This window comes from Sminthopsis crassicaudata, chromosome 3 (assembly GCF_048593235.1).
Source record: "Sminthopsis crassicaudata isolate SCR6 chromosome 3, ASM4859323v1, whole genome shotgun sequence".
Taxonomy (NCBI): domain Eukaryota; kingdom Metazoa; phylum Chordata; class Mammalia; order Dasyuromorphia; family Dasyuridae; genus Sminthopsis; species Sminthopsis crassicaudata.
This window is the reverse complement of record NC_133619.1, coordinates 501,029,352-501,047,884: the sequence shown is the minus strand read 5'-3', so window position 1 is coordinate 501,047,884 and position 18,533 is coordinate 501,029,352. Positions and strand designations below refer to the sequence as shown.

Below are 18,533 nucleotides of genomic sequence, written 5' to 3'. Positions count from 1 at the left end.
CCTCACTCAATCAGGGAGCCTTTTGACTGGAGCTGAGGATTGTTCCACCAACATTTCACAATGGCTAAATTTGGAGTTAAGAAGATCAAGATTTGAATCCTATCTCCAATACTTAATAACTATGTATCTGTGGACACAACCTCTCAAAGACTCATTTTTTTCATGTGTAAAATGGGGAAAGGACCTTACTTCACCGGGTCCAAATGAAACACTATAGATGGACAGTGTTTTGCAAACTTTAAAAGTCAAGTTTTTGGTTTCGGTTTTTAATGAAATCACTAATTTTCCTTTTCTCCTACCCCCAAATAAAGAAAAGACAAAGTAGTAGCAATAAAGACAACATTCGCATCAACTCAAAAAGATGTAAAAGTCAACTCAATAGTACACAAACAAACCAAGTCCTTCTAGACTTTCCTAAAGCTTCACTTATTTGCTGATCAGACCTTGACTCTCAGCACACATTCTAACTTGTTATTTGTACAACTTCTTACTGATACCTTGAAAAAATGAAAAGCCAGAGAGGAAATAGGTTCTTCAGACCCTAATGTGGGGATCTAAAAGGTCACTGTCCATAAGATCTCCTATGAAGGGTCAACAGGGCTCATGAGAGACAGAATATGCCATTTTGAACATCACTATTGTCCTGGGAAGAAGTGGAGTCCCAGAATGATATCCAGTAGTTCTAATCTGAATCCACCCCTTCCTATCTACTCTTCTTTGTTTATAAAAGGGAAAATACCAGCCCCTTTCCCATTCCTCACCTAGCCTTCATGGATAAGTGGAATGATTAGACATCCAATCCTCCAACTCTCCATGCTTTGCTCTCTCATAGAAATTTTACATCCTTTAAAGAAGATGGAAAACCCTGATCCCATCTGCTTTTGTCATCCAATCACGATGCTCCTAAGCCAGTTACGCTTTAATATCAAAGAGCTCAAAACAGGGGCCAGGAAGAAAAATATCTCTCTAGACTTTTTGGGAGGACCCAGTCCTTCCTATTTCCCATTCTCAGGGTGTGCTAAGCTAGTCTATTTGGAAAGTAGCAGTGGAGGAAGGGAGTGGAAAGGAATTTAAGAACCAGTAATCCATTATAAAAGGTGACTAAGATGGAATAAGGATATAGTAGTGCTTCATTGCACATCAGTTATATGATATCTGTTGCTGGGGAGGATGGAGAGGGGATTCCTATATTAGGCAAAGAGAAATTGCATTAGATGATCTTCAAGTTTCCCTTCCCTTGCTAAGATTGTTTCTATAATAGCCACTTAATGTCAAAAGGCAGGACTTCTGGTAGTCTTGACTTCTCCCATTAGACCTACCTCAGATCTTGACCCTTCCCCTTTTTAACCAGTGCCCCTGGCCCCTTTCTGCATTATGGATGCTGTGAATCATCTAGCATAAATAATTCACAATAAGTCCAGCCAGAGGGTAACAGGAGAGCAGGAGAGTGAGGTGGGTATCCCAAGAGGCTGGAGAAGGCAACCTGAGCCCAGCTCCCAAGTCTCCTGGGGTCTAGTGTTGGCACTGGTTCTTAGGGCAAGGAGCAAGAGAATCCTGGGTGGAGAATAGCCCCTGAAATTTTATGTCTGGAGTTCTTGGGGGTGATGGAGCCATGGTTGGTGGGACTGTCAAGTACCTACATGTATCTCTCTGCTTCCTGCTGCAGCTCCCTCTGTGGAGCTCAGGTGAGTGATGACTAACCTCCTTTCCCCCCATAAGTTTGCCTCAAACTCAAGCTATATTTCTTCTTTTGCTCACTAGACACTGTCTATCTTTCCTCAATGAAAAATAATTATTGCCATTAAGTAGAACTTGCCTTTCAGATTACATATGAATCAAACAGATTTGATGGCAGCACTTTACATTTTCCATTATCTCACTTGAATCCATGAAATTATTATTCCCATTTTATAGATAAGGAAATTAAGGCCTAAAGAGGTGAAATTATTTCCCCAAAGTCACACAGACATTTTAGTGTCAGTCAGAAAATCCATGTCCTCCAATTCCTAGTCCAATGTTCTCTCCATAAACTATGGATTCATTTTCACTTTTCTTGTAAAATGAGATGTCAAGATTTGGCTTGTGGTATTAGTTGGGAAGCACAGTGAATAGAGTACTGGCACCAGAGTCAGGAATACCCAAGTTCAAATGTGGTTTCAGACACTAACTAGTTGGGTGACCCTGAACAAGTCTTCTTGTCTGAACTTCTCAGAGGATCTCAAAGTACTTTGAGAGCAAATAGTCTCATTGTGATAGATTAGGAGAAAGGAAGGGGTAAGGACTTTTAAAAGAAAGGCTTTAAAGGGAGGATGGAGAAAGATTGGGATATACACTGCTCTATGCCAGAAGTCAAAAGCTATGGGAAAGCCAAGAGTTCAAAGTTAGAATCTGGGACCTTTCTCAAGAAGGTGGGCAAAAGCAGAGACCCATAACTTACAGATATTTTGTTGATTGTTAAATTGAGGGTATCTTATGCCATGTTTTCTTTAGAATTTTAATGGAGATGGCATCAAGGCTTCTCTTGTTGGGGACAGGGGTGGAGGAGCAAGAGGCTGGGAAGAGTATTAGAGATGAGTGAATTCCCATTGATCACTATATCTGGTCATAGAAAAAGATCTCATGGTCTGTAAATGGAATCTGGATAACCTCTATCAGGCATGTTATGGAGGGGATTTCTTTTTCAGGTAGAGGCTAGATGAGATGTATGTTCAGGTCCCTTCCAGTTATGAGATTCTGTTTTCTCCAGGCACTAATCAGGCACTGATACTAGATAGACTCATTCTAATACAACTTTAAATGACCCTCTGGAATCCTTTAGTTCATGTCTGTGCCCCAATGGAAAATGAGGGAAGCTTCTCCAGCAGCCTCTATCTATGTGCAAGTTTCTTCAGAACATGAGCCTTTCTTGAGCACCAGTTCTTGTTTTAAAACTCCAACTATCAGAAAGTTCTTAATATTTAACAAATATCATCCCTTGCCATTTTAGTCTTCTTCCTCTTGTTCTTGTCTTATGGGATCCACATAATAGGCAGCAGGACTATAGATTCAGAGAGCTGAAGAGACTTTAGTGATTATATAAACCAAGAATTTCTTGAACTTTTTTGTATCATGGACCCTTTCTCAGAATAATGTTTTTAAATGGATAAAATAAAATAAAATATGCAGGATTGCAAAGGAAATCAAAGGTTAGTGACAAAGGATGTATTTTCCTCATCTAAGTCTCAAATCTAGACCTTATGTTAAGATTCCTTGATGCTAGCCAACAATCTCTTATTTTGCAGATGAGAAAATTGAAATCTAGCAAAATGCCTTTGGTTTTAAAGCAGGTTGCCTGTTAGAGAGTCTAGAAGAGGACTTGACAAGGCGATTATAGAGGGGATGCTTCAAAGAGTGTTGAACTAGATAATCTCCGAAGTTCCTTTCTGGATGAGAAGTATTTGCTTCTATGACCTTAACATTCCAACCAGGATATGCTGCCAATCCAGTGAAGCAAAAGAACTCTTGATTTGTCCTTTTTCTTCCCCAGGACAGCCTCTCCCAACTTTAAGTGCCCCATCCAGTGAAGTGCCTGTCAAAGGAGTTCAAGGAGATTCCCTGGAGCTGACATGTGCCTCAGTTCCCACTCCCCTGGTGATCTTCTGGAGCTTTACCCCGCCAGGTTCCCTGGTCCCCCAGCCTATTGCTGTCACTAATGGAGCTGAGGTTAAGGTGGAGCCAGGAGCTCTAGCTTTGGGAGCTGTGAGCCTAAGGAACAGTAATCTGGTGTTGGAGGGGCTTCGGAGAGCAGCTCAGGGACGGTTCCTGTGCCAGGCTTTGTATTCAGCTGGTGGTGAACTTCAAACTGCCTATTCCTACATCATTTTGTCAGTTTTGGGTGAGTGGAGGCATGAGTGGAATAAAAAGAAAGGGAGACTGTTCTAAGATTGCTGCTAATCTGTAATATTGCCTTGCATGCAATTGCATAAGGTTTGCATATTTTTTGCATGTGGTTAATTTACCAGGTAACATTCTTCTATCTCTTCCTTACTGGTCACCAGAATGAGGCAAAAATGAAACCTGGAACTCTGAGATCTAGATTATGGAGGGAAGGGGGCTGTAATTACAGGAAGGAAGTGGGCAGATGATATGGGACAAAGAGAGTGGGCTGAGCAAGAGGACTCCTGTCTTTGTAATAAAAGAACAATTTTCTTTCTACCAGTGCCTGTGTCTAAGCCCCAGGTACGGCTGAGCAGCCCATCCCCAGTGGAAGGAGCAGCCCTGGTAGTGGCGTGTGTGATACGGGAGGGCACTAGTCCTGTGTCCTTTGCCTGGCAGCATCAAGGACCTCAGGGATCCCGAGGGCCCCTGACTGAGCGGAGTGAGCAATTGCTCCATTTGGAACCTGTGAATAGAACTCACACTGGCTGGTACCTCTGTAGTGCTCAAAATGAGGTCAACAGACTCAACAGTGACAGTGTCTACCTAGATGTCATCTGTAAGTTGCCAGCTCCTGAGGAGCACCCATAGGAGAAACCTTATTCTTCCCCCAAACACTCCTCCAACCCAAATATCAGACCCAAGCATCTTCCTCACAGTGTCAATTCTTCCAGTAGGAAACCCAAGTGACACTCAAAGGGAAAACCCTCAAGGTCATAATTCATTCATTCATTCATTCAAGTAACTAATCAACAATACATTTATTAATTATCTATAATGTACCAAGGGAGAGGCAATGATAATTAAGGCATTGTCTTTGACTTCAAGGAGCTTACAAGTTAGTAGGAGAATAAGTTATATACACAAATATTTGTAATACAAAATAAAACATGATGATGTATAAGAGAGATGTGAACATTTTTGTGTTGTGAGAGCCCAGGAATGGAGTGGAGATAAGGGAAGGCTTAGTAAAGAAGGTAATTTTAAGAAAAGCCTAATAAGGCAGAAATGGACAAAGCATTTCAGGTATAAGAAACAACCCAAGCAAATTCAGAAAAGGAGGAAAACATAGGGCACATACAGAAGATGGTTAGCGTTGGGCAGAAGCACAAATGAAGAATAGTATGAAGGTTGGTAAGGCCATCAGATCAGTAAACTAGGAATAACAGGGCAGAGTGGAAGGATCTGTGGGTGAGGAGATCAGCTCATGACACCTTCACATTGTGGCCCTCAATCATTGTTCCCATAAGGTCTGATTGAATATAAGCTCTTTGGGGGAAGAAAGCATTTAAAGTTTTTATGTTTTTTATCCCCAGTACCCTAAATAGTATTTGGCACATAGTGGGACTTTAATAAATGCCTGTTGACTTATTAAGTGATGAGATTCTTTCCTCATCTCTTACCTGCTTAGAGATACTTGTTAAAACTACATGTTAAGTGGGCTTGAGAGTGATTAGGCTGAGGTTTCAAGAGTCCAACTAAACACTATAAACCAATCAATCAATAGACATTTATTAAGTACCTATTATGTAGTTAAATACTATAAATACCTATTAAGTGATTAAGTATTATATATGATTTAGTAATACTATCTTCTAGACACTATGCTTAGTGCTAGGTAATACAAAAAAAGCAAAAGGCAGTCCAACTCAAAGAGCTCAGAATCTCATAAGAGAGACAATAAGCAAGCAAATATATACAAACATGCTGTATACAAAAAATATATGGGAAATAATTAACAAAGGGAAGGCACTAGAATTAAGGCAGGTTAGGAAAGGCTTCCTGTAAAATCTGGCATTTTAGTGGGGACTTAAAGGAAGTCAGGGAAGTCAGTAGTTGGAATTAAGGGTGGGAGAGCATTCTAGACACAAGGCACAGCCAGACAAAGCCAGAGGTGGAGTATCTTATTCATTGAATAGCCAGGGTCACTGATTCAAAAAATACATGGAGAGGAGTAAGATGTAAGAAGACTGGAAAGGTAAGAGGAGGCAAGGCTATGAAGGGCTTTGAATGCCAAGATACAGGAATAGAGGACCTAGAAATTGAGAAAAAAAGAAGAGTGGCCCAGTAAGAAGTTACAAGTTATCTGATTCAAGTTCAAAGTAAGAGAGTGAAGCCTTTTCTGTGAAAACCAGACAACAGTACAGCCCACAGCTCAGAAACTTAGGAGAAGTTTGTCGATGTGGATTAGGATATGGAAGGTATGAAGAAATAAGGCAAAAGGGAACCTGCTTCCTTAGAGGCCAAAAGGGCTTCCAGAGCTCCAGCTTGAGTTGATCCTATAAATCATGGCACCAGACAGGGAGGCCAAGAAGAAGCAGGGTTTCAGGCCTGGATGAAGGGATCCAACATTGTACTCTGTCCTGTCCAGATCACAAATAGAATACCTAGAAATTGATAACATTTAGCCCGGAGAAGCCTTGGAGCTTCATGTGAGGGGAGTTGGGCAAAGAGTTGTATTCAAGTTTTTGAAGGGTTGTTAATATGATAGCAGGATTTGACTTCTTATGCTTGACCTTAGAAGGCATAACAAGGAAAATTTCTAGTTTTGAGTTTGTTGTAAGGAAAAAAAACTCAACAGTTAGAGCTTCCAAAAGTGAACATTGGGTGATCCAGGAGATTTCCCATCCCCTACTCCTTATTGGGCTCTTTAAGCAAGGGCTATATGACCACTTGTTGAAGATAAGGTCTTTGAAGTCTTTTGTGTCCCTGAGGTCCAGTCATATAAGGTCTTATAAGAATATTCAATAGGTAATTTCTAAATAAGACAAAGCTGAACATTGTGACTATGCTATATAGCTCTTATCAGCTCCTCATGTACAATTTATACCCTGGTCAGTTCTCCTACTGGTAGTAAAAGGGATTCATTGTCCTCAGTCTCATGGGTATTTGTTGACATTCACTTGTGTTCAACCTTTTATGATCCCATGGTCTATGTAGCATGTCATTACTGTCTATAGAGTTTTCTTGGCAAAGTTCCTGGAATGGTTTGCCATTTCCTTCTTCAATGGATTAAGAGGTTAAGTACGTACCTGGGTCACATCCAGCACCACCTAGCTGCCTCCTCCATAGGGATAGCTTACCTTACAAGAAGGTATAGGATAAAGATACAAAGCTATGTGTCCAAGGTAATAATCCCACTGAAGAAATCTCACAGGACAGGGAAAGATGGCAGGACCATTTTCTTTACACACATCCCCCATCACCACCACCATTCCCTACACTTTCTCTCCAGATCCCAATGATCTTCCTCTTTCCCCAGCCTCAATTTCCTGTGCTTCTTTGGAGGAAGGTTCCTGACCTGCTCTCTCTTGCCCCACAGATGGCCCAGATGAGCCCATAATCCGAGTGGAGCCTTTGGCAGTTAGTGAGGACAGCTACTGGGCAAGTGAACGGGAGGAGGTGACTCTGAGCTGCCTGGCTTCTTCCAATCCCCCCAGCCGCTACGTGTGGCTGCATGATCACATTCAGGTCCACGCTGGGCCCACCTACATCATCGCTCGTGCTCACCAGTCCCATGCTGGACGCTACACTTGTCTGGCCCATAACAGCCACTTGGATACCCACACTCAGGCCACCATCCAGCTCACCATCTTCTGTGAGTGAACTCAAAACAGACCCAATTTAAAGAGAAACAGACCCAATTACTCTTCCATTCAGTCTTCCAGGACCTGGCAGACATTCTCTAACCCTCTCTTGACTTTTCAGGACTTCATTCTATTTTCCACCTCCTCTGCTGAGGTTTCTTAGTGTCACCTCTTAGGCTCCTTGATCCACATACATACACTGCCCTGAGCTCACTTGGGCCTCAGCACCCTGGGAACAGGCAAAGTTAGGGCTGCAAGTAGGACTGATAGGATTTAGAGACAGAGCCCAGACCGGAGGGGAAGTGGTGTTTGCAAAGCAAACTGACCCTCCCAGGAAAGCAGAGGGAAGATGGGGTAATAAGAGGGGATGGTCTGAATTAGGGATGAGGAGGAAGATGTGGAAGATAAGGTTTGTTTACCCACTTAGTGAATAATTCTCTCCTAGTAAGGGGTTAGGGACATGAGCCTGAGGCACAAAGAAGGACAGATAGAATTCAAGAAAAAGAAGCTGGGGGAGGGGTGTCTTTGTTCCCAGACACGTAGTTGCTGAGGTGAGGCAAGAGTTAGGCACAGGTTAGGTCAGGATTCAGGGTTGTCACCTGGACCTTAGCTCCTTGAAGGCTCTGATTTCTGTCTCCTAACTCCCTCCTCTTCCTTTCCTGAGAAGCCAGCTGTGACCTCTATCCTTTAGTCGGGAATCTGGGGTGGGGGAAAGGTAACAGATGTAAACCCTTTCCTGCCCCAACTTTCTTATTTCAGGCTCTGATACCAAAGTTAGGTAGTGTGTTACCGTTGCTCTCCCCTCTCCCTCCTTTCCCCTATGCCCCACCTACCTTGCCTAGATCCTCCTCAGGGGCAGCCCACCTGTGCTGTGTCCCCTGACATTGGGGCTGTGGTCCTAAATTGCATCTGGCCTGGGGGGACTCCCAGCAGCCCAGCTGCAATGGGAGGGCCCTGAAGGTACCCAGCCCCTCTGCCCCTACCAACCTCACGTGGACCCACCTGTCAACCCATCTGCCCAATGGAAGCATCTTCACCTGCATCACCCAGCATCCTGCTCTGGCTCGACCTGTCATATGTAGGATTACCCTTTGTGAGTGCTAAAGGAATGGGGATGATGGTTAGGACTAGAAGGGATACAATACAAGGGGAGGGGGAGAGGGAAGACATAGGAGTCAAAGGGATTGGAGCTCTGAATTGGAGATTATGAGGATGGGGGGGTGAAGAAGGGGAACAAGGGGAGAGCAGAAAGCAAGGGAGCCTGGGAATATGGGAAATATGATGGCTTCGAGAACTGTAAGTTAAGAGGACTTTTGAATAGCTATTGAGTCAAACCTCAGGTCCTCCATTAGATATAGGGATATGTTACTCTGGAAAAGTAAGAGGCGAGGAAGAGCCTCAGATCTGCCCCCTTGGCATCTTCTCCATTCATATGCTCTGAGACCTTGTTTCTTATTCCAGGGGAGCCCAGCAGTTCCCCAACCTGTTCCACCAAAATTACTGCAAGAGATCAATTTGTTATGCTGAGCTGTGAGTGGCTTGGGGGGGCAGCCTTCAGGCTCCACTCACCTGGTATAATAAAGAGCAGATATTGGGAAGCAGCCGATCTTCACCTGCCCATCCAACTCCTGAAGGCCCATGAAGGGTTGGATGGTAAGGAGTTCACCTGTAAGGGAACTCATCCTCTCCGGACCCCTGACCCAGAGTGCAGACTCCAGCTAGGTATGTACCTGCTTTGGAGGGTGGGTGCTGGGACTATGGGGGTAGGGAGGGTATTTGTTACGAAGCAAGGTAATGTCAATAAGGGACTCTTAAAAACCATGGCTTATCACACTAACATTGACATTTGCACTTGTATGATCTATGTGTATTTACCACTTATTTTGAAGTTTCAAATATTGCTCTTTTAGAAGTAGTGGAAAAGGAATTTGGGCATGGATTTTCCTTTTCCATTCTTCCTCTGTTTCTCCCTTTCTCTTCTTCATTTGATGCCATTATTTTATAGTATCCCCATCTATCTCTGTTCATGGTCTTTTTTCCCTCTCTTTCTCCTGATTTATCAAAGTGGCAGAGCTAGAAATGGAAGAAAATAGTTCAAATAAAGTAATTACAATAGAAAATTCATGCAAGAGTTTTGTAAAGTTCAGAACCAGGATCAGGTAATAGGTAGGCAGTGTATCCTAATAGAAAGATTGATGGATTGGGAAAAAGAGAATGTAGAGTGAAATCCTGTTGGTGTCTCTTATGATCATATGAAGAGGTAGACAGGGTGATCAATCTTTCCCTTACTAGATGTCAGAAGTTCTTCTTGGAGTGATTGGCCCACCATTCTCAATTCTGGTCAGGCTATACCTGCAATATTATGTCCTGTTTCTGGCACACATTCTAAGAGAGAAAGGATAAGTTGGAGTACATCTAGAAGACAAAGGTCAGGCAGGATAATAAGAATTCTAGAAACCATACCACTCAAAAATTGGTCGAAGGAGCTAAGCATATTTAGTCTGAAAAAAAAGAAGTCTAAAGAAAATCATGATAGTTATCTTCAAACATTTGAAAGACTGTCTTGTTAAAAAGAGTTATTAGACTTATTCTATTTTTCTCTAGAGGGAAGAACTCAGAGCAAGGGATGGAGATTCCAAAGAGGCAGAATTCAGTTCACTACAGGGGATAATCTCCCTGTTATTTGAACTGCCCCAAATGGAATGGGTTACTTCTCAAAAGATACTTCTCTTTATGACTGGAAGTGTTCCAATAGAGGCTGGGAGATCACTTGACAAGGATGTTGTAGAGGTAGGAGGTAGACCTGATTTTAGAATTACAGATTTGAGATTATTGGCCAAGGATATTCCTTGGAATTTCATTATTATTGACTTATTGGATTTTGAAAACTTTGAGATCTTTAAAGAATGCTACAAAGGGACAATAATTGATTGATAAACATTTATTAGGCACACAATTGCATGGAAGACATTGTACTGGGTGCTAGGGACAAAATGTCTAAATAGGACTTTAAGGATACTTACAATCAAATGCCCCAGAGAGGTGCACATCTTAAGTTAATGTGAGTGTGTGTGTGTGTGTGTGTGTGTGTGTAAAGGGAAAAAGTTCTTTTGACTTTGGTAGTTAAGTAGAAAGAACCAAACTCTTGCATAGGACAGGTGCCTATCAGAGATAAGTGGCAATCAAAGAAAATTTTGCTGCGAATGCCCATGGTGTCACTTGCCTCCTTCAAAGGTCATGTTGACATTCCTGCCCAGTTCTTCAATACTCCATGGAATCATCTCTCTAGCTCTTCTCAATGCCAGATTATGTTTATGTAATAAACTACCAGATCATGTCACCTGAGGATAGATTAAAGGAATAGGCGTGAGTATATGAGAGAATGAGGTGAGAGTATGAGGGTATGATCGCTTTCTTTTTTAAAATTAAACATGCTAAAATATGTGTTAAATCCAATATATGTATACATATTTATACAATTATCATGCTGCACAAGAAAAATCAGATCAAAAAGGAAAAAAAATGAGAAAGAAAACGAAATGCAAGCAAACAACAAAAAGTGTAAAAATGCTATGTCCTCCCTCTGGGTATAGATGGCTCTCTTCATCACAAGACCATTGGAACTGGACTCAATCATATGATCACTTTCTTAAGTTTTGGAAGGTGACAGAAGACTTAGATCTGTTAGAACTGGGAGTGGTGGGGAAAATGATCCAAGAGGCAGATTTAGGCTTTGGTGTCAGAAAAAACCTCTTATTCACCAAAGCTATTAAAAATAAAATGACCTTTACCAGAAGGAAATGGTTTTTCCTTCATTGGAAGTGTTGCAAGCATTTGGGAGGAATTTTGTGGCAAAGAGTCTTGTTCAAGTATAAGTTAGATTGGATGGCCTCTGAAGTGACTACCAATTCTGAGATTTTTGGGATAAACTCCTAGTGGTCAGGACCATATTTTAATTATTTATGTATCTATCTCATGTGAGCTTAAAGGATCTTGCACATAGTCATTGTACAATATGGACAGTTAATAAATGTTGGAAGAAGTGAAAGAATAAATGATATAGAGATATCCCTATTTTACAGATGAACAAAGTGAGGTACTGAGAAGTTAAGTGATAAGCTCTCTGTTAGTAATTGTGTCCTGACTCTAAGGCTTTGAAAGTATTATGAAAATGTGAGTTGCCATCGTTGGCATTGTTACTGTCTTCTCCCTCTTGTCTGTCTTCATCATTTTGTTCTTCTTCCTCCTCCTCCTCCTCCTCCTTCTCCTCCTCCTCCTCCTCCTCCTGCTCCTCCTCCTCCTCCTCCTCCTCCTTCTCCTCCTCCTCCTCTTCCTCCTCCTTCTCCTCTTCTTCCTCCTCCCTTTCCCCCTCCCTTTCCCCTTCTCTTTCCCCTTCTCATTCTCCTCGTTTAAAAGGTAGCATGGGGTCACTACACAGCCTTTCCTTCTGTATCTTTGCAGAGGCCCCTCGGCTGGTTGTTGACCGACCTCGCGTTTCTGTGTTGGAGGGGAGGGAAGCCCGGCTGGGTTGTCTGCTGCAGGGGGGCAGGCCGGCTCCTCGGCTCCGTTGGCTGGGTCCCCAGCAGCTTCCTGTGGAGCCCAACACCCCCCACTACACCCTCCAGCAGAGAGGCTCTCGGCTCGGGCTCATCCTCCGTGACGCCGACCCTTCGCACCACGGCGGCATTTACCGCTGCCTGGCTTGGAACGCCCTGGGCAACGCCAGCCACAGCATCCTCCTAGAGGTCCAGAGTGAGTGCCGGGCCGGAGAGTGCTGGGAACTCCGGAAAGCAGAAATGATGGCTGCCTTTGCGTTCTAGCCCCAGCCGGGCCATGGGCACCCAGGGGCTTAGTCAAAGAGAGTGGAATGGAATGAGTTCCCCCACGTCCAGGGAAAGAGACCAAACAATGAGTGCCTCCTTGAGCTCCTTGAGAGACACGTGATGATGCTTGTGCTGCACTCATGCAGGTCCCATGCAGATATAATAGGATGGCAGGACAAGAAGCCACCTTAGAGACTGTCTCAGCCGATGCCCTTATTTCACAGAAGAATAAGCTTGCCCGCAAAGGAAAAATGATTTGCTGAAATTAGCATAGGTAGTTAGAGGCAGAGCTAGGTTGAAGATCACCTTCCCCAACCCGTGGAGCAGTAACCCCGGCTCCCCTCCGCAAGCCTTCTGAGTGTGGATGGGGGTGAGAAGACGGGTGATCCCGGGGCCGCCGGGGTCTCTGAAGCTGCGCCCCAATCTTTCTTCTGCTCTTCTCTCAGGGTACCCTGCCCCACCCAATGTCACCATCAGCAGTCTGACTTACGGGAGACAGCGAACTGAGGTGAGACTGCAGTGGGCCACCAAGGGCCCCGGGAACCTCACAGGCTTTATGGTCCAGCGGAGGGCAAGCTCCCCGGGCTCCGGGGCTGGAGTCTGGGAGAGAGCAGCGGGAGACATCGAGCCGGAGAGCCGAGGGCGCAGGTTGGGTGGCCTGGATCCGGGGGTACTCTATGCCTTTCGTGTTCTGGCGCTGAATCACCGCACAGCTGGGTATCCTTCTGAGGTGAAGACACCAGGTGCTGCCTCCTCCTCTTCCCATCAAGGCACCCCCAAAACCTTGTCCGAGCTCTTCATGGGAAACTCCCCACTATTGCCCTTTCCTTTCCTTTCCTTTTCTTTTTTTTTTTTTTTTCTGAAATAGGAGCAGCTAGATGGACTGAGCTTCAAGGAGGACCTGAATTTAAATCTGTCTCAGATGCTTATTAACTATGTGACACTGGGAAAATAACTTCATCTCTTTCTGCCTCAGTTTCCTCATTTGTAAAATGAGGGTGACAATAGTACCTACTTCCCAACCGGTGGTTGTGAGGAACCAATGAAATAATAATTGTAAAAGTGTTTTGCACAGGGCCTGGCACATAGCATTTACTCTACAAATGTGAGCTGTTATTATCTCCCAGTTTCCTCCCAGTTTCCTCCCTGTTTCCTCCAACTTCAGTTATTGTCTTTCACTCAGTACACTTGGTGCTTTTTCTTCTTTACATACTGGAAGACAGAAAAGGTTCCAGTGTTCCTGAGGGCCAGGAAGGGAAAGGCAAAGCCCGAGTTCAGTTAGACTTGGGGGCCTGGAAGTGTGAGTTGGGTAATAAGGTAGTGATAGTGGATAGTACTGGACTTGGTTAGGAAGACTTGGATTCAAATACCATCTGTGCCATTTACTTGTTACATGACCAAGGACAAAGCCACAATGTCTTTAAGCTTTAGTTGCCTCATGTGCGGAGTGAGTCTATTTTCTCTGGACTTACAATACCAATCAAGTGGGAAGGCTCTTCACATAGAAACTCTTTTTACTAATGTAAACTGACAACTGGTCTGAAATGCATACCCTCCGAATGTGGGACAAAGAGAAATTGGGAATTTGCCCATTATGAGTACAGGCTGCCACATGGCTAGCCAGTGTAAGATGCAGGATCTGGTTGCAGATTTTCCTAACTCCTTCCCTCTCAACTTCCACAGCCCCATTCATTCTCCTTGCTTCTCATATAGTAAGTGAAAATATTTCTTCTATACCTCCTTTATAGTATTGTTGGGAGATTCAAATGAGATTATGTAAAGCAATTTGTAAACCACAATGTGCTACATGAATAATTAGTATAGGCCCATCCCTGCCAGTGGCTCTCCTAGCCTGCATTGTAAGCTAAGAGTAACATTACAGTAAGCATTCCACGTTTACAATTCAACTACAGCTCATAAGATTCCATCAATATATTTATATTTGGAGATTCAGCCAGTATATTCAGCGAGGATATCCAGAGGATATAATTAACTCAAAGTTAGGTCATAAAATAAAAAAAATAGGCACAAAACCTGGGGCAGGGGGCACACTCTCATAATTAGACAGTAGGAAGAATAGATGCACATAAGAGTTTGTAAGTGCAAAAATAAAGGTGTATGGAACACATGTAGTCAAGACAAGTCATAGCTTGATTCTACCAGACCCCAAGTCTTCATATGATGTCCTCACACTGCTCCTTGTGCAGTCAGCATATTTGATGGGCAAGCTGCTTGACCAAGCACAGGTACATGGTCTTAATGCTAAATCCTGGTCATCTTCACTATTTCCAGCTGCAGGCAGCTGAAATTCTGGTCTGGGATACTGCTATATGTAATTTTTTCCCTCAATAGTATTTTATTTTTCCAAATATAGGTAAAGATAGTTTTCAACATTCATTTTTGTAAGATTTTTTCTTCCTCCCTCTTTTACCTCCCCCTTCCCCAAGATAGTGAACAATCTGATACACACACACACACACACACACACACACAACTTTTAAACATATTCCATATTTTTAAACATTTCCATATTTTTCATGTTATGTAAGAAAAACCAGACCAAAAGAGAAAAACCATGAGAAAGAAAAAGCAAACACAAAAAAAGGGTGAAAACACTGTGCTTCAATCCATATTCAGTCTCCATAGTTCTCCCTCTGTATGTAGATGGCATTTTACATCCCAAGTCTATTGGAATTGTCCCTGTATTGCTGAGAACCGTCTATCATAGTTGATCATCAAAATCTTGCTGTTGCTGTGTTTTTCTAGTTCTGCTTCACTCGGCATCAGTTCATGTCTTTCCAGCTTGTTCCTCATTTCTTATAGGATAATATTCCATTACATTCATATACCATAACTTATTCAGTCATTCTCCAACTGATTAGCATTCTCCACTCTGTTTTTAGTTCCTTAACATTACAAAAAGGGCTGCTATAGACATTTCCTTTCCCCTCTTTAATGATCTCTTTGGGATATAGATCTAGTAGTGATACTGCTGATATGTACAATTTTACAGCCCTTTCGACATAGTTCCAAATTGCTCTCCAGAATGACTGGGCCAGTTCACAAATCCACCAACAATGCAATGATCTCCAGTTTTCCCATATCTCCTCCAACATTTATCATGATCTTTTCCTATCATCTTTGGTCATATATACTTTCAGAAAGTACCATAACATGTACTCCAGGTCCAGCAGAAGAAATTTTGGCCCAAGATATTGCTACACTTTTTGGGGAAGAGATAGCATTTATACATTAGGACCAATAGGCTTTTCAATCCCAAGGCCTGTCACCTCCTGGGCAGGATTGCCTTTATTCTTCTCAACTCTACAGCTATATCATGTTTCCTTGGAAACTGCTATTGCAGCAAGATGTGATTGTTAACTGGGATGGGGAGGGAGAAGAGACAAATCCCTTCCTCTGCATCTAGAGGCACAAGGGAAAATATGAAGAGGGAACTCAACAATTGGGTTTTTCCTCCAGAGTTGTCTAGGCCCTCTCTACCAAGCAAAGTTGGTCGCTGTTTTTAAACTCTGTCTCTCCATTTGCCTATTTCCATGATTGGGTAGAGAAAGGCTGGGTAAGTTCATTGTCTGCCGCTTCCTAGCTGTACAGATTTAATGTTCTTAAAAGATACAAATACGCTATTCCAAAGTCTAAGCCCTTCAAAGTGGGCTACTCAAAATCTCATACCATTACATCTCCCTTTCATCCCCTTGCTCACTCCCACAGCACACATAAACTCACTTCTCATATGACAAGGACCAAGGGAATTCTAGAGTCTCTCATTTTGTGCATACTTCAATCTAGAAATTTCAATGAAACTCTAAGTCAGGTTATAGAAGGAAGATGGCAGGAGCTCTATGGCCAACAAAACAGACCTGGATTTTTCTCCTTTAGAAAAGGAGCTGAACTTTTCAGCCACCTTCAAAGACAGAAGGTAGCACTAGGCAATGCAGAAAATACTGGACCTGAAATCAATAGACTGGGATTGAGATTTGACTCTGCAAGTTATTAGCTGAGTGACTGAGGAAATTACCTCCCCAAGCCTTTGTCTCCTTATATATAATATGGGGATAATATATTTATTTGTACTATTTACTTCATAAAATTGTGTGAAGTGAATTACTTAAAAAAATGTGAATTAAGAGTTTTCTTCAAACTCCAAAGGTAGGGAAGGAGATAGTTGGGAATGGGGTACCCTTTAGGCAATTCTAGAGTTTGATGACTGTCAGCTAGCTAGCTGGAATGGAGAGCTCCTGCTACTTATTCCAGATATTGGCCCCATGCTCATTCAAAGAATCCTTCTCTCTCCTCTTCCAGTGGATCCTCCCTTCAATGCTTACCCTGCTGTGCTAGGTGCAGCAGGCACTGGAATGATAGTGGCTACAGTGGCCTCCCTCCTGGTGTTCCAGTATGCTGCTCGGCACCCAGAGACCTTCCCTCGTGAGTGGAAATTTGGTAGACAGTGTCTATTCTTGCCAATTCAAACTAGAGTTAGGCAAAAGATGGAGAGCCTCCTTTAACCCTAATCCTCTGCTCAACTGTGGTCTCTCCTGGAGGTCTCTTTCCCTTGAGACAAGAATGGGCTAACCCTCTTGGACTTTAGTCTCTTAAAGATCTAGACTAGTTCCCTTATGTTCCGAGTTTCAGCGTAGCAAAGGGTGGGAAATGAAAATTAAAATTGTACTTCTGGTTATGAGCCTTTAATACCCTTTTCTCCCTAAATAACCTTGCCGCCTTCCCACTTTATTGTAGCATTGCCAAATGGCTCTGTTGATGATTGCTTTTTCTTTTACAGGGCTGGGCCGGCTGTTGTTCTTCACGTGAGTATAGATTTTCCAATCAGTTGGTAAATGGGAATAAATGGATTCTCTCCCAAATGTATCTCCCTAATAGTTATTACTGGTGTCCTCCTTTTCTCCCTTCAGGGCCAGGAGGAATTGTCAGGACAGGAGGGCCATGATAGATGCAGAGATGCAAGCAGGTAAGTACAACTCACTAAGATTTCCATTCTAAGCAGGGGAGGGACTGACTAAATCTATGAGTTTCATATCTTTGCATACCCTGTAATCATGTGTAAGTGGGCAATGCTTCTTTCCTGAGGACCTGAGAAGCAGCTTGCCCTCTGAGGTTCCTGTCTCTTTCAAGTCTTTGATTTATTCTCCCCATAGGTGAAGTCCCAATCTCAACCATGACCCCAGCCTCAGCCCTGGAACCTAATGATACACCTGTGAATGTCACCATTACTGTGACTGCAACGCCATGAAGTCCTAGGAAAGAAAGACCGTGTAAATACAATTAGAGAATGGGAGAGGGTGGACAATTCAAAAGATCAAGGATGAATGACCCCATTTTCACTTCAGTTGGTCTCATTAAAGGAATATAGAAAATAAAACCTCAGACCAAGTTTTTCCCATTTCCACTGGCAAAACAAATTTCAAATGTACCACCTTCCATCTTTCTAAATTGAATTTCCAGCTCAGTTTTCCAAACTAAAAGAGCCAAAACATGCAAGGTAGCTGCTGCTTGGAGTTTAGAGGTGGAAAGTCCTATGGGAAGGGACATAGATTAGTAAATATTTACCAGAAAGGCAAATATCCAGGAACTAGGAAGAAATTTTCTTCTTACATCTGTATGTAAGTTGAAGAGGAAGTACTTACCAAGAATTTTGTGGAGTGAATAACTCTTTAATGAACCACACATAATGCTGTCAATAACTGGAAGCTATTCATTATAATTCTTGCTATCTCACAGATTGTTTTAAAGAAAGTGTTTTGTAAACCTCAAATTGCTCTTGAAATGCTAAGCTATTAAAACTATTTGTTTTGCTTCACTGGTATAGAGGTTGACAGCAACTTGAAAAAAGTGCACTCAGGCAATCGTTTTTTAGTTTTCCTATTTGACTCACTATCCTACTCCAGACATTTTTAAACCTTTTCAGCCTTCTTCAATCCCTCTCCCCATAAGACTCCTTTCCCGTACCTTCTCAGATTCCTTTCCTGTACCAGTATGAGAAACGTCTCATATTGCACTGAAAAAAAAATTTGAGACTATTTGCAAAGAGCTTCTTTGTATACCTTATACTCTCATCTCAGGTGCTTTCTGCTATTTCCACCCTCCCCCATCTCACATGAAGATGGCCTTTCTTGCCGAGTCTAAATCCTTTATATGCAAAAAAGATTCTATTTCATTGTCTCTTATCTTTCAT

The 18,533-nt window shown here is 42.7% G+C and overlaps 1 protein-coding gene across 1 annotated transcript; it reads left to right on the top strand.

Annotated features, from left to right (window-relative positions):
- The first annotated feature begins 1,612 nt into the window (after positions 1 to 1,612).
- VSIG10L2 (V-set and immunoglobulin domain containing 10 like 2) lies at positions 1,613 to 17,638 on the top strand. The gene is given in 14 exon segments (XM_074302226.1): positions 1,613 to 1,685; positions 3,527 to 3,874; positions 4,199 to 4,474; positions 7,238 to 7,513; positions 8,345 to 8,418; positions 8,420 to 8,464; positions 8,466 to 8,595; positions 8,964 to 9,224; positions 11,964 to 12,254; positions 12,772 to 13,068; positions 16,646 to 16,768; positions 17,124 to 17,148; positions 17,254 to 17,309; positions 17,497 to 17,638. Coding segments are annotated over 14 exon segments (2,370 nt in total). The 3' UTR covers positions 17,592 to 17,638.
- The last annotated feature ends 895 nt before the right edge of the window (positions 17,639 to 18,533 follow it).